We start from the raw sequence: 15,978 nt of genomic DNA, 5'->3' as shown, positions 1-15,978 counted from the left end.
CTGCAGTAAAAAGGGTAGTAACTGCCTCGTTCAGATGTTCCAGCTTTGTGCAATTGTGAAGGAAATACATTAGTTGTGACCTCATCACAGAAGATGTGCTTACGTTGATGGCTTTTTGAGAGTTGAAATATGTAAGTTATTTTGAGAAAGGGTTTTCTTGTTCAATTATGCCTGCTGTGCTAATTCAAACACTGTTATCCAGGGACTTAATGCTTTCCTTTTGTATTTGGCTTTTAAGTTGAATGGAATTTTAATAATTATTGAGGATATTGAATAATTACAGTTCTGCTCCTGTGTAATTCCAAATACCCCACAAGGTCTCTAAATACATAATGTATTGTTATGATGTGCTTGCATCATCTAATAAATGAATGGCAGAAGGAGCCCCTGAAAGTGATGTGGGCATTGGATATTAATTTCACTGCTGTCACGGAAAGCTTTTTGGAACACTTTTGGTCATCACTGTCCAGTAATACTCTCAACTCATATTTTACTGTATAATAGTGGATTCTTACTATTCTTTCAACGTGTTACCAAAGTTCGTAACTGTTTGGTGTCTGCAATATTCCCAAGTTATGGATCTATCTTTTGCTAGAACAATACATACAGTGCTACTGATGAAGATTTGTTTATTATGCCCTTGAGCAAAAATGTTACGAGGAATAATTTGAAGACATGTCACTTGTGAGGAAATGGTTTTTACTATGTCATACAAATTGGTGGCTGTGGATTGTAGAATGAGGGCTCCTGTCTACTGATGTTCCAAACCACAGACAGTGGTCTGTGCAGCAGATGTTGAATGCTGCCTGCTATGTTAGTGATTTAAAATAGAGCTTGCAACATTTTGCATTCATCATTATTAAAGTGTATTCTGCCAATGACTGCTGTTTATGTACCAGGAGCCTAAGAACTGCAGCAGTTTAAGGAGATGGCTCACCACCACCTTTTTCAGGACTATTAGGACAGACAATAAATGCTGGTCTTGTCAACAATACCTTTGATTTGGCATATCTGAATCTTTCCTTCTGTTCACCTTAGCCATGGAACAAGATTTTCACTCACTCAACCGCTTTCCTTGACCCAGTTCAGATTTTCTCTCTCCTATCAATAAGCCTGCAAAACTGGAGATGCCCGGCTACTCAATCTCTTTGAAGTGAATTTGCCCTGTAAACTGTGCCATGTGCTAAGTTTGCAATTCATTTAGTTTTTGTTCTTTTCTCAATTCAAATTCACTTCCCCATGGGTATATTTGGATATTGAAGTTCAGTCGTGTTCCATCTAGTTGTTTTGGCAACAATAGGTAAGTTGAGAAATCCAGAGAAATAGAGGTTTGTTTCATTTTGTTTTTGAGCATCATAGGAAATCAGTTTGTTACGTATATTGATACAGAATCTGGATAATTCTTTTTACTGTGTTGTAAGTTATGTTTCAATTGGTAGTGCTCTTGCATCTGAATCAGAAAATTGAGATTAAAAAATCAAGACTGACCTTTCAGTGCAATGTTGAGGGAGTGCTGCATTGCTGGAGGTGCTAATTTTTGGGTGAAACATTAAACCCAGGCCACATCAGTCACTTAGTACCATATTCTTTATGTTAACCTATTTCAAAGTTAAAAATCACACAACACCAAGTTACAGTCCTATGGTTTATTTGGAAGCACTAACTTTTGGGAGAGGTGCTCCTTCATCAGGTAGTTGTGGAGCAGGACCATAAGACACAGAATTTATAGCAAAAGATCACAGTGTCATGAAACTGAAATGATATCTTGAACAAACTTGGATTGCTGTTAAGTCTTTTATCTTTTAGAATGGTTTGCAGGTTTTGGTTCATTAATATATAAGTCCCAGAACTAATTTTATGTCACATTCTTGAGAACTTAAGATTTTATTTTTAAAAAAGGTGACATGCCCACTCAGACAATGTGTTAAAGGTTTGAGGTTAGAGTCTATCTGTATCAATCTTAAGTCAGACTGGTTCTATTTCTAAAGTAGGAATTTATAAAATGTTTCCGGGATTGTCTGCCTGCATTGACTGCCTGTAGATTGTGTGCTTTTTGAGCAAAATAGAATGTCTCTGCAAATACGATTCTGCAAGTACAAATTCACCCCATAGACTTATATGTGTGTGTGTGCGTGTTGGACAATAACCTAGTGTTGTGTGATTTTTAACTTTGTCCACCCCAATCCAACACTGGCACCTCCACATCAGGGCACTATTTCAAAGCAAAGGACGGAAGTTATCATCTGTATCTTTGTCAATCTATAAATCTCAATCAATATTACTAAACTGAATTATCTGGTCATTATCACATTACTGATTGTGGAAGATCGCGGTGTGTAAATTGACTGCCATGCCTCCTTTGTTACAACAGGGACTACATTTCAAAGTATTTCATTGACTAAATACATCCTTTGGTTGTGAAAGATGCTGTATAAGTGCAAATTCCTATTCTCCTGTATCTTTCTTTGTTTTGTTTTCTTCCTTTTGACCATATAACAACAGAATAGTACAACATAGAAGGAGGCTATTAAATCTAACATACCTGTGCTGGCCCTTTCTAAGAACAGCCCTTTCACTCTTTCAACACGTTCTTGCAATTTATTTTTCCTTCAAGCCCATCGCCAATTTGCTTTTAAATGTTATGTACTAAACTGTCACCAATACCCAGTATTTTCAAAACTTAGCATTAGCTTTGGTACATGAGAATATTTTCCTCACCTGCGCCTACTGTGTCCTTGTGCTACAGGTTATGGAGACAGAAAGAATGATTTATTTGGTGACGGAGTATGCAAGTGGTGGGGAGATATTTGGTGAGTAATATCTTTGATTTGTGTTGGATGTTAGCAATCCAGGCTTAAAACCATCTTTTATAGCTGCTGTGTTACCTTTCATTTTTACAAAATCAGATGTATTGAATTTAATAGTTCATTATATTTAATCTTAGACATGTATTAAATAAGATTAACCATCTTTTCAAAGAACAGTATAAAACTACCCTTTTATTGTGAAAGCACTGTTTGCAAATTATAGTCTGTAGCTGTGACTGATTTCTAACAATCCATGTCACAGCTGTACTTAACAGGTTAGAATTCTTTGGTCCTTAATATACAACATAAGATGAATTTGATAATAAATGTTTTCTTTAATTTTCTTTTTTTTCCAACACGGTTGAACTATTTATTTGAACTGACACGGTTTCAGAATATTTTGTCAAGCTCTCCATGCCTAAATGTTTGGGCTTAAAATGTTTGATAATGGATAATTTAGCAGTTTAAAATGTGTTAAGATGCTGTGTCAGGAGCTATCTGGTTGGTAGTGACAATGCTGCAAGTGAATATTGGGAGTTAAAGGTGTGATTTCCAGCGGGAGCTATGGAAGTATAGTAGACAATTCTGGCACTCTACATATTTGACAGCGCAACATATTTGCTTGTATCAGTGTTGGAGAATGAAACTTCCATAGGTCCAATTACAGAAGTTAAAATGCACGCACAAGTGCCCACTGTATGGGATATTATCGTTTAATATGGTTTGCCCGACACCTACTGAAATGAGAGAACGTAGAAATATAGGAACAGGAGTTGGCCATTCAGTCCCTTGACCCTGTTTCACCATTCGGTAAGATCATGGCTAATCTGTGGCCTAACTCCAAATATTTGCTTTTGGTCCACATCACTTAGTTCCTTTGTTGAACAAAAGTTTATCTCATATTTTAAAATTAGCAACTGATCCAGTATCCACTGCCGTTTGTGGAAAGGAATTCCAAACATCTCCCACCCTGTGCATGTAGAACTGCTTCCTAACATTTGGTCTAAATGGTCTGATCTTAACTCTCAGACAATGCCCCCTAGTTCTAGAATCTCCAACCAGTGAAAATAGTTTATCTGACCTGTCTTTTCTTGTCAATATTTTGAAAACTTTGATCGTCTCACCCCTGAACCTTCTAAATTCTAACAAAAACAGGCCTGGTTTGTATAATCTATCCTCATAACTTAACCCCTGAAGTCCAGGAATTATTCTTGTAAATTTATATTGTACTCCCTTAAGGGCCTTCCTAAGGTTTTGTGTCTAGATCTAGTCACAGGACTCTCAAATGTGGTCTAACGAGGATTTGTATAACTGCAGCATTTCCAGTTCTCTAGATATAAAGGCGAGCATTACGTGAGCTTTTTTGATTATTTACTTCTCCTGTGTGTAATATTTAAAAGTTAAAAATCACACAACACCAGGTTATAGTCCAACAGGTTTATTTGGAAGTACTAGCTTTCGGAACGCTGCTCCTTCATCAGGTAGTTGCGAAGCAGGACCATAAGATACAGAATTTATAGCAAAAGGTTACAGTGCCATGCAATGATATATTGAACAAACCTAGATTGCATGAGGGAAGTGTGTGTGGGTTGAGGGGTTGGGAGTGGGGAGGGGGGGTGGGTAGGCAGGGTAGGGAAGGGGCAATATAACATTCCATGGCATTGTAACCTTTTGCTATAAATTCTGTATCTTATGGTCTTGCTGCACAGCTACCTGATGAAAGAGCAGCGCTCTGAAAGCTAATACTTCCAAATAAACCTGTTGGACTATAATCTGGAGTTGTGTGATTTTTAACTTTGTCCACCCCAGTCCAACAGCGGCACCTCCTCATCATAATATTTTAAAGATCTATGCGCCTGAACCCAGAGGTCTCTTTGGACATCCACTGTATTTACCTTCATACCATCTAGAAGGTACCCTGATCTATCATGTTTTGGTCCAAAATATATCACCTTACGCTAGCTTCCATTGAACTTCATCTGCCACAATTTTGCCCATTCATTAGTCTATCAATGTGTCTTTGTAATTCTATGCTATCATCTATACAGTCTAAACAGGCTTTGTTCCTACTACCTAACTTTGTATCATTAGCAAATTCATATACATGACTTTCTATGCCATTATCCAAGTTGTTAATATATAATGTGAATAATTGACGACCAAACTAATCCTTAGTGGAACACCACTGGTCACACCAATTTGAGTTCCTATCCATTATCCTTACTTTATGTTGCCTGTAATTCAATTAATTTTCCAGCCATGTTAATAATTTGCCCTCAGTTCTGTGGCCTTCTACCTTAGTTAACAGTCTCTTATGTAGGACTTTATCAACTGCATTCTGGAAGGTTGTATAAACAACATCCGTAGACGTTCCTCTGTCTGTCAAAGTAGCCACCTCTTCAAAACGTTCGGTGAAGTTTGTAAGGTATGGTCTACCTGTCATAAATCCATGTTGGCTCTCCCTGATTAACTGAAAATATTCAAGGTGTTCAGTTACCCCATCCTTGATTATAGACGACAACAATCTCCCCATCAGTGATGTTAGGCTAACTGGTGTGAAATTCCCTGGTTTCCTATTTCCCCCTTCTTAAAAAGTGGAGTGACATTCATTTTCCTAATCCAGAGGATCCTGTATATGGGAACTGAAAGATTACAGTTGAGGCATTCACAATATGCTCTCCTACTTAACACCTTTGATGGAAACCCTCAGTCCTGCGGATTTGTCACTCTTTAATTCCATTAATTTCCTCATTAATGATGTTTTACTTATGTTAATTTTATTCACTCTCTGTTTCCGATCCACTGGTAATTTCTTCAGGACTTCCGGCAAGCTATCTTTCTTTTCTACTGTAAATACTGAAAGCAAAGTATTTATTCAATGCATCTGCTATTTCCCATAGTCATTGATAATTGACGCACTTTCAGTCTTTAGTGGGTCAACATTGCTCTTGACCACCTGCTTTCCCTTATGTAACTAACATTTTTTCTTGTTGGTTTGCTGTGCCCAGCAAATTTCCTTTCATAATCCCTTTTAGTAACTCTTATAAGCTGCTTTGTGGCCATTTGTTAGTTTTAGTATCTTTCCCATTCAACAGAATCTGTGCTTATTATTTTTGTAAATCTTTTTTTTTATATATCAACCTGTTCAGAGATGTTATTATACACCGCTAGAGCAGGTAGGACTTGAACCTAGACCTCCAGAATCTAGTGGTAGGGACACTGCCACGACGCTACAAGGGCCCAAGAATAATTACCTTTACTAAAAGTAACTGCATATAAATTAATTGAACTTGAATTCCAGCAGCTGCTATGGTGGGATTTGAACCTATGTCCCTAGAACATTACTTTGTGCCTACTGGATTACTAGCCCAGTGACATTTCCACTGCATCACCTTTTACTTTCATACTCTCTTATCTCTTTAATTGCCCATGGCAGTTTTTCCTATGAAGCGGAGCTGTTCTCTCTTGGGAATATAAACTGGTTTTGTATTATGTTAAGGGAATAGTTGATTGATGTATTAATTAAGAATTAGTTGATTGTGAATTGGTTATATTAATATGGGGATCTAGTAATCGGTGGGGACCCCACAGCCAAGTGGTTGACTCTTAACTGCCCTCTGGGCAACTAGGAGTGGGCAATAAATGCATTCTAGTGATGCCCACATCCTTTGAATAAATAATTAAATTAAAAAGATATTTAGCCTGTAGTGTGTAATGAAAAATTTTAAAGTGTAATTGGTGGGATGAGAGTTTAATGGAAAGAAGCAGTAACTGAATTAAAGCAGTCACTAAAGTTGTGGACGTGGACTCTGTTTGTTTAAATATAATTATCTTATTGTGTATAACATTGCAAACAGAGGATACTTGAGTGAAAATGTAAAGTTTCAGAGTATGATTAACCACCTTTTTTTTTTGAAAGTGAGCCTTTTAACCAGTGTAATAATTAAGTTACAATGTTTGACTAGAGTACAGGAGATTTACCAAAAGCAGGAAAAGCACTTTTCAAATATTTCCTGGCTTTGTTAGCAACAAATGCTTGAGAGTGTAGATCAATTGACATAAAAGCTACATTACAGCAGGGAGATCAGCTCAAGTATGAAGTGTTTCTTTACCTTCCAAAAGAGACATTGAATGCAGGACAGCTTGGAAGTTGAATGTTTATATGGCCTAAATGATGCCTCTGGAGCTTTTTAAAACTTTTTATTAAGGTCTGCTTTGTTAAAATTGGATTATCTTCACTTAAGGGCAGTACTTGTCATGTTTACTGGCACTATGAGGGGCATCTTTACATGCATGTATGTGATTATTTTGTGAGGAGAGAGCAATGAATTTGGAAATACTGTTATAAGTGGGCTTAAAACAAAACTTGAATTTGGAAGTCAGGCTTGTGGGCTTTTAAATACATTGGATTAGAAATCAGGCAGAACGAACCCAGTGGCACTTTGAATCAGCAGTCTTATTTTGGAAAATGTTAGCCTCATTGCTTTTAGTCAAAGTAGCCTCACAAAGGTGCAGCGGCTTCAGAAATTAAAATGGAGATATTTGGAACTTGTGAACAGAAGTAGGTCATTCATCCCCCTGAAAAGGTCAATTTAAAAATTGTAAACCATTTTAAACGATCAGGACTGATTTCTTCATATTTTGCTTAACAAAAATTGACTTATCTTAGATTTGAAACTAACAACTGGTCGAGCACCAACTGCAGTTTGTGGAAGAGAGTTCCAAATCTCTACCACCCTTTGTGTGTAGAAGTGCTTCCTAACATCTATCATGAATGATCTGGCCCTAATTCCCAGTTCTAGAATCTCCAACCAGGAGAAATAGTTTATTTACCTTGTATTTTCCTGTTAATATCTTGCAGACTTGAAGAAGAATAGTGAAGTTTAATTGGACAGCAAAGTTGGCTGGGCATCTTGATAAATCTAGATGACAGTTTGGAAGTAATAGAGTTGACGCAACTTTGGGGATTTTTCAAAGTAGAAAATGTTATTCTGGCAAATGAAACTTTGGAAAAAAATTAAAAGTGGAGCATTGAGTTCTAAAATTTCCATCTTTGAGAGAAGCCAGGAACATGAAGCTTCATCTTTTCAGTAATGCTATTTAAGTAAATCTCTGTGATAGGTTCTTGAGTACAGGGGAGTTTCAAATTTTTCTTTTGGGAAAGAGAGGTAAATATTGCATTTTAGCTTAGGAAGCTAAAAAGATCAGAAGAGTAGTATAAAGTACCTTGCGGCAGAAGCTCTCACTCTTGGTAAGGTGGTAGACATGGCATTTTGCTTAATGAGAATATTGGTAGAAATTTTAGGAAAGGATTCTGCAGCAATACCCATTAAATGCTATATCGATAATAAGGCACTCTGGGATAATGCACACTCAGCAAATGTGTGAATGGGAAAAAAAACTGAGGATTAATATTAGTTTTAAAACAGATGCTGGAGGATGGAGAAATCTCCAATTGAAATGAGAGAACAGTAGTAAAATTATCTAAATGATTGTTTTATACCAAAAGGAACAAGTTCTAAGAAGCCGGCAGACCTACTGGAAAAAGAATGCTTGGAACTTCAATGTAAAAAGGAAATAAAATGGAAATATAATATATTGTCATTTTGTATGTTTTGTTTGTGTTTTTATTATAAATATAAAATGAAGATAAAGGAGAATTTGTTATCATCTAATATGGTCTGAAGGAATGCCTGAGACCTGATGGAATGAGTGGAATAAGTGAAAGGTATATTGATTAAGGAGTCATTGTTTGTGAATTAGTTGGATAAGTATGGGAAGCTTCTAATCAGAAGAGTGTGGTTAACTGAAGTAAAGCTCTCATTAAAAAGTTGTGGACTCATACTCTGTTTAAAGATAGTTATCTTCTCATAATAGGAGCAATCTTGACTCCAGTCAAAAGGATTCAATTAATTTGACTGCTTCTGTGATTATAAATCAACTTCATGCAGTCTTAGTTTGATAGTTGAACCAAGCACAGTTCCTGTCAGGTCTTTTCATTGATGGTTCATTACTTAAGAAGAACAGATTTTTTTAACTGAAGATTTCTATGTTTGATTTTAGAAAACTTTTATGATGTAAAACAATTGATTTAACTATAAGTGCTACTTCAAGAGGTAATTAGGCATTCTAGTAGGTCAAATAATTCTGGAAGTTCTGAGGTTAGTGCATTTTTCATCAGTGGTTACTTAATTATGAAGAAAATAAAGAAAATATCCTAAACAAAATGTCACTTTCTTATATATACAAATATTTCCTAAACCTAACTGTGCCAGTCCTTTTGACAGCAAAGTGGTATTTTTATTTAAGTTTATGATGGAATTCAAACCTATTTTGAGTAGCTCTTTGTCTCACGTTTTGTTGCAAAGTAAGTAATAAAAAGGCAGAAACTACCACAGCCATGTTTGCAGAACAGCATGTGTCACATTCCTCTGGCTCTGCTTAATTAAACACTGCACAAAGGACCAACTATGACACAAGTAGGAATACGCTTGCCATGTACTGAACAAATTCCATAGTCACATGAAGGAGATTGCACTGGGTTTACTGTTTTTAGATAACCCGTATTACTGCTGAAACTAAGAGTTCTCATTGTTTCGCAGTAATTTAGAAATATAATTCTGTTTGGGGATTAAGTTGGGGATCCAAGTTTCCACTTCCTCCTTCATAATTGTAATGTTTGGATAGGTTACGTAATCCATATTTATCTGGATTTCCAAAATCATGCCTCATAATAGGCTCTTCTTGCTATGAAACATAGCTAACACAGTGGAAAAAATATTAGTAGGGGGAAAAGAATGTTGATATAAGTGGGACGCTGACAGAGTTACAAAGATCTATCCTGCCTGAGGTTAATACCCATATATTGCAAAAAGGCTGGAATTTCCTTTGTGATGTCCCTTTATAATTAACGTAGACTGAGCAATGTATGGTTAATTGGCTTCCTGATTATGACATGTTAGGTTCCAAGAGGTATTCATGTAACTTGAAGCTGTCATGGGGGTGAACAGCTAAGAAACAAAGGGTAAATGGAAAACTAATTGTAGTGGGGTTAGGTCAGATTACCTTTTCTGTTCAGCAGGTCTTAATACACTGAGTATTTATGTAAAGAGGAAATAAGCAGGTTTAGATCGAGTTGAAATAGCTCAGCAGGTTTGTCAGCATCTGTGGAGACAAATCAGAGTTAACATTTTGGGTCGAGTGATCCTTCCTCATAAGGGTCGCTAGACCCAAAACATTAACCCTGATTTCTCTCCACAGATGCTGCCAAACTGACTGAGCTTTTCCAACAATCTTTGTTCCTGATTTACAGCATCTGCAGTTCTTTGGATTTTTAAATAAACAAGTTTCTCTATATGGAACAGTTTTCTATTAGCTTCATTAAACAAATCCTGATGTTGAAGCAGGTCCCAGAACCAGATCCTGTGTTGCGCTGTGTGTTATCCAGTGGGAAGATTAGAAAGCTGAGGACAGAAAGGGCAAGTAGCTCTGCATTAAGCAAGGTTTTTGCCGCTATTTCAAGGTTGCAAGAGCTCACCAGAACATTTAGAAATCAGAAGGGAGTCTCTGGAGGGTCTGTCCCACCAGGATGTCGTGACCAAACGTGAGATGGGACTTGCAGATGTGCACATTGTTGGTGTTGATTATTTCCAAGGATGTCAGATAGAATGTGGATGCTGATGACTGTGACTCAGGGTTGGAGAAAACAACAATCCCGTGGAGCAGAGGTTGAGTTGGAGATTGCATGTGATGTGGTCCCATATTTGTGTTACTGACTTCTTAAAGTGAAATTTTTATTTTCATTTGAAATGTTCTTCACCTGTGAGTTAATAATTGAAGTAAAAGTTTTAAAAAGTCGAAATAGAGTCATAGAGATGTACAGCATGAAAACAGACCCTTCGATCCAACCTGTCCATGTCGACCAGATATCCCAACCCAATCTAGTCCCATCTGCCAGCACCTGGCCTATATCCCTCCAAACCCTTCCTATTCATATACCAATCCAAATGCCTCTTAAATGTTGCAATTGTACCAGCCTCCGCCACATCCTCTGGCAGCTCATTCCATACACCTACCACCCTCTGTGTGAAAATATTGCCCTTTAGGTCTCTTTTATAATTCTCCCCTCTCACCCTAAACCTATGCCATCTAGTTCTGGACTCCCTGACCCCAGAGAAAAGACTTTGCCTATATATCCTATCTATGCCCCTCATAATTTTGTAGACTTCTATAAGGTCACCCCTCAGCCTCCGACACTCCAGGGAAAACAGCCCCAGACTGTTCAGCCTCTCCCTCTAGCTCAAATCCTCCAACCCTGGCAACATCCTTGTAAATCTTTTCTGAACCCTTTCAAGTTTCACAACATCTTTCCGATAGGAAGGAGACCAGAATTGCACCAATATTCCAACAGTGGCCTAACCAATGTCCTGTACAGCCGCAACATGACCTCCCAACTCCTGTATGCAATACTCTGACCAATAAAAGAAAGCATACCAAAAGCCTTTTTAACTATCCTATCTACCTGTGACTCCACTTTCAAGGAGCAATGAACCTGCACTCCAAAGTGTCTTTGTTCAGCAACACTCCCTAGGACCTTATCATTAAGTGTATACATCCTGCTAAGATTTGCTTTCCCAAAATGCAGCATCTCGCATTTATCTGAATTAAACTCCATCTGCCACTTCTCAGCCCATTGGCCCATCTGATCAAGATCCTGTTGCAATCTGAGGTAACCCTCTTCTCTGTCCACTACACCTCCAATTTTGGTGTCATCTGCAAACTTACTAACTGTACCTCTTATGCTCGCATCCAAATCATTTATATAAATGACGAAAAGTAGAGGACCCAGCACCGATCCTTGTGGAACTCCACTGGTCACAAGCCTCCAGTCTGAAAATCTTGTCTGTTGGTTTGCTTCCTGTTGTATTTCTGGGGGTTATTTAAACATTTACTGGTTTCCACGGTGATTGTAACTTAATAAATAGGAATATGTGTTTTTAAAGTTTTTCTTCGAGTGAATCAGCCACTTAGTAACGACAAATGATGAAAGTTCATTTGTGTTTAACTACTTCCTGTTTGAAAACTTTTTATCAGCCCTACTGGTAGCTACCAATATAAAGATGTAAAGCATGGAAACAGACCCTTCGGTCCAACTCGTCCATGTCTACCAGATATCCCAACCTAATCTAGTCCCATTTGCCAGCATTTGGCCCATATCTCTTTAAACCCTTCCTATTCATAAACGCATCCAGATGCCTTTTAAATGTCGCAATTGTACCAGCCTTCACCACTTCCTCTGGCAGTTCATTCCATACACGCACCACCCTCTGCGTGAAAAAGTTGCCCCTTGGGTCCCTTTTGTATCTTTACCCTCTCACCCTAAACCAATGCCTGCTAGTTCTGGAATATACTATGCAGTTTGACACTCCAACTTGTTTTTTTCAGAAGCAACAGGAAAGTAATTTGCTGGTAACCTGTATCCTGTTTGGCAATGCCAGTCTGGCAATAGATAGCCAGTGTTGTAAATCTAATTGTTTCCTGTTCAATTATGTTTCTCTGTTCAAATGAATAGGCTTTCATCCAAATGAGAAGGAAGGGAGATAATTACGGAACACTATCCCTTAAGACTTCCCGTGCACTAGTTATGTAAGCTATGTTACCTCTCCCAGTTTATTGTCTCTTATTTAACATTTGTTATCTTTCTCTGAGTTTTTCCTGTTGTTAGTAGCAGTTCTGCTGCTCCAAGCCAAGAACAACAATAATTTTCTGAGCAACGGTCAATTCTCTGATGATTCATTTCCCTAATTATCAAGTTATTACCCCTATCTGAGTTGTGTTAGATGGATTTATATATTTTTTCCAGTTTTCTTCTTCTCTGCTATGATGCAGTCTCAGTATTATTTCATTACAGGAATGCAATTTATTTTCCTCAGTGGAGGTGCACAATATTACTCTGGTGAAATTACATTGCCAACCTTCTGAGCACTGTAGTAAATCAATACTGGTGTCTAAGCAATTTGACAAGTTTCAATAACAGGATCTTCATTGAAAACATTGGATGACCGAGGCGGATGAGCCTAGTTTAGTATAGGAAAATGGTTGGCGTGGACTAGTTGGACCAAAGAGTCTGTTACCATGTTGTATGACTCTGACTCAATTTGAAAAGAGCAGTTCATTAGAAATACTTACTCTTATTATTTCTGAAAAAGGAATCTTTACGAGAGCTGACTAGTAAGATCTTTGAGATAGATACATCAAATTACTGTTTTTTTTATGGAGGTTTTCAGTTTTAGGACCTTTTAACCTGGCATTATTAAGATACCAAAAAACAAAACTTCCCCTTGCCTGCTCCCATGGTATAGCTCCCAAGTCTGATAAGAGGACTAGGTTTTGTGGTCTGCTTCTGTGCTTCTGTAATGAGCTACCAGGCATGGAGAGGCACCTTGGATTAAGTTACATGTTTCTTTTCCCTTCCTCTTACAAAGTTTTATGCTATTTGTGGACTTATAGAGAGTTTCAAACTTGAAGCAGTAGAGAGCGGGAACCACTGTACCCCAGTGAAGATAGGAGTGATTGATAAGTTCAATTAGATGTGAGGTAGAATTCAAACAGCACATTTCTGGATGAGTTGATATTCTCAACAATTGGAGGCAGCGAAGTCAGCCAGGAGAACATTGTAATAGTTAGGTATGGAGGTAACAGCGTTATAGGTGAAAATTTCAGCTGAAGCAGGACAGGGTCTGACAAAGATATAGTGATGAATCTTTGTTATGGAAAGAATAAGGGGTTAATAGCTCAGGAGAGAACACTGAATGGTATGGTTCAGCCCAGGATAATGGCCTGGTAATCATACAGAACTGATGACTGGGATACAACATTTTGTGTTGGGGCTGAAGATGATGGTGTCAGCTGTCATGTGGTTTAGCTTGTAGAACATATGATCGTTGGATCAGGAATAGACCTTTCAGCCCCTCGAGCAGGTTCTACCATTCATTGAGATCATGGATGATCCATGGATAAATCCGTATATGTGTCTTTAGCCCATATCCCTTAATACCTTTGCTTCACAAAAATATACCCAGTTCATATTTCAAATTGAGAACTGAAAAATGCATCTTACCTAAAAATAAATCTGTCAGTAAATCATAGGATGGTATTGTGGTATACTTGGAAGTTGATCCCATGACTTCAAATGAGATTGTGGAAGGATAATACATAGATGAGTAGAATGTGTCTGAGGAGAGATGCTTAGGGACGTTTTCAGATAGCCATGTGAGGATGGCAAGAGAAACCGTTGCTGAAAATACTTAGGCTTATGCACATACGCCAAGCTGTAGTTCAGAAATAGAGGGCACTGTTTAAAATTTGAGATTGCCCTTTCAGAATAGAGATGAGAATTTTTTTCCTGTGGTTGTATAACTTTGGACCTCTCTGCAGTGGAGGTGTGTCGTTGAATGTTTTTAAGACAGAGGTGGATGAATTCTTGTTAGCCAGGGAAATTGACGGTTATTGGGGTAGATGGGAAAGTGAAATGTGAAAGAAACTGATCAACATCTTATTGAATGGTAAAGCAGGACTGATGAACTGAGTAGTCTACTTCTGGTCCTATTTTATATGTTTATAGGGATAGAATGGGTTAAGGGCAGCTCCATTGAGTCACAGAAGAGCGATTAGAGGAGAATAATGTGATTGACTATGTTACAAGCAACATTGAAGGAAAGATCATTTTCAACAGCCATTGTTACAAAGGATGTTGTTTGTAACTTTGGTTATGGTATCTTTTGATTAGAAAGATTCCAACAAGGAAGTGCTCAAAATATAGGAATGGTTGCAAATTCACCCTCGAGTGTTCAAAACACCTTGGAAATTTTAATGATAGCATTTAATCCACTTGTAAGTTGAAATGGCAGATTTGATAGTGAGTTGCTCCTCACCTTTGCTGATAAACTCCCAAGTGAGTCTATTTGCTGACACCAGAGGTGGGATATTTGCTGGGCTGGAGAAGGAACAGGCTGGAAGAGGAGTTGGTGGGGAGGGACGAGCCTTCAAGAGGTGTGGGGGAAGAAAGGGTACAGGAGGGACTGAGGAGAGGAAGGCTGCAAGACAGGTGAGAGGGGTAAGGATAAGGCTGCAGGAGGAAGAGCGAGGCTTCAAAGGGAGGAGACAAAGAAACTTCTGGGATACTGGACTGCTTTGGAAGGAAGTCTGCAAATGAGAGTAAATAATTAAAAAACTGTCAACAAAGGAATATTCAGCTAAGCGGGAGCCAGGAAAACTTTAATTTATTGAGGTTATGAATTTCTTGAAAATGTGCAAACCTAAGGCTGTGGCTAGTACTGGTTAGTTCTGTGGCTAGTACTGGGGGAGGTGGTGGCACAGTGGCAATGTCGTTGAACTAGTTATCTGGTACCCCAGGTTCTCTAAGCTTCAAATCACACCATGGAAGATGGTGAAAATGGTGGAAGATGATGAATCAAATGGAAAAAAAATCATTAATAAACAGCTATCTAAAGATTACCATGTAACCACTGTTGACTGTTATTAAAAAGGCTCATTCATGTCCTTTTGGGTACAAAATCTGCAATCCTTACTTGATCTGGCCTACATGTATCTTCAGCGCACAGAAATGTGGTTTACTCTTGACAATTACGGATGGACAATAAAATGCTGGCCTAGCTAGCAGAAAATGTTTTCAACTATTTAGTTAAAACATTTCAGCATCGTTCACTGTGATGAATCTGCATTAGCTGTGACATCGTCAGTCTGTGGAAGGGATGTTTGTGGTGATGAACATTTGTATGTTAAAGTGTATGTCAATTTGAGTCATAGAGATGTACGGCATGGAAGCAGACCCTTCGGTCCAATCCGTCCATACCGACCAGATATCCCAACTCAATCTAGTCCCACCTGCCAGCACCCGGCCCATATCCCTCCAAACCCTTCTTATTCATATACCCATCCAAATGCCTCTTAAATGTTGCAATTGTACCAGCCTCCACTACTTCCTCTGGCAGCTCATTCCATACCTGTACCCACCCTCTGTGTGAAAACGTTGCCCTGTAGGTCTCTTTTATATCTTTCCCCTCTCACCCTAAGCCTATGCCCTCTAGTTCTGGACTCCCTGACCCCAGGGAAAAGACTTTGCCTATTTATCCTATCCATGCCCCTCATA

The 15,978-nt window shown here is 38.2% G+C and overlaps 1 protein-coding gene across 6 annotated transcripts in view; it reads left to right on the top strand.

The window, feature by feature from the left end:
- sik3 (SIK family kinase 3) overlaps positions 1-15,978 on the top strand; it is a 300,542-nt gene that overhangs the window by 152,617 nt on the left and 131,947 nt on the right. For all 6 annotated transcript variants that reach the window (XM_043676612.1, XM_043676614.1, XM_043676611.1 and 3 more), the window contains exon 3: positions 2,747-2,810. In XM_043676612.1, coding sequence (XP_043532547.1) covers positions 2,747-2,810 — 64 coding nt within the window. The remainder of the gene's footprint in view (positions 1-2,746; positions 2,811-15,978) is intronic.

This window comes from Chiloscyllium plagiosum, chromosome 35 (assembly GCF_004010195.1).
Source record: "Chiloscyllium plagiosum isolate BGI_BamShark_2017 chromosome 35, ASM401019v2, whole genome shotgun sequence".
Taxonomy (NCBI): domain Eukaryota; kingdom Metazoa; phylum Chordata; class Chondrichthyes; order Orectolobiformes; family Hemiscylliidae; genus Chiloscyllium; species Chiloscyllium plagiosum.
Note: the sequence above shows the minus strand (reverse complement) of the source record. Positions and strands in the feature narration are given on the sequence as shown.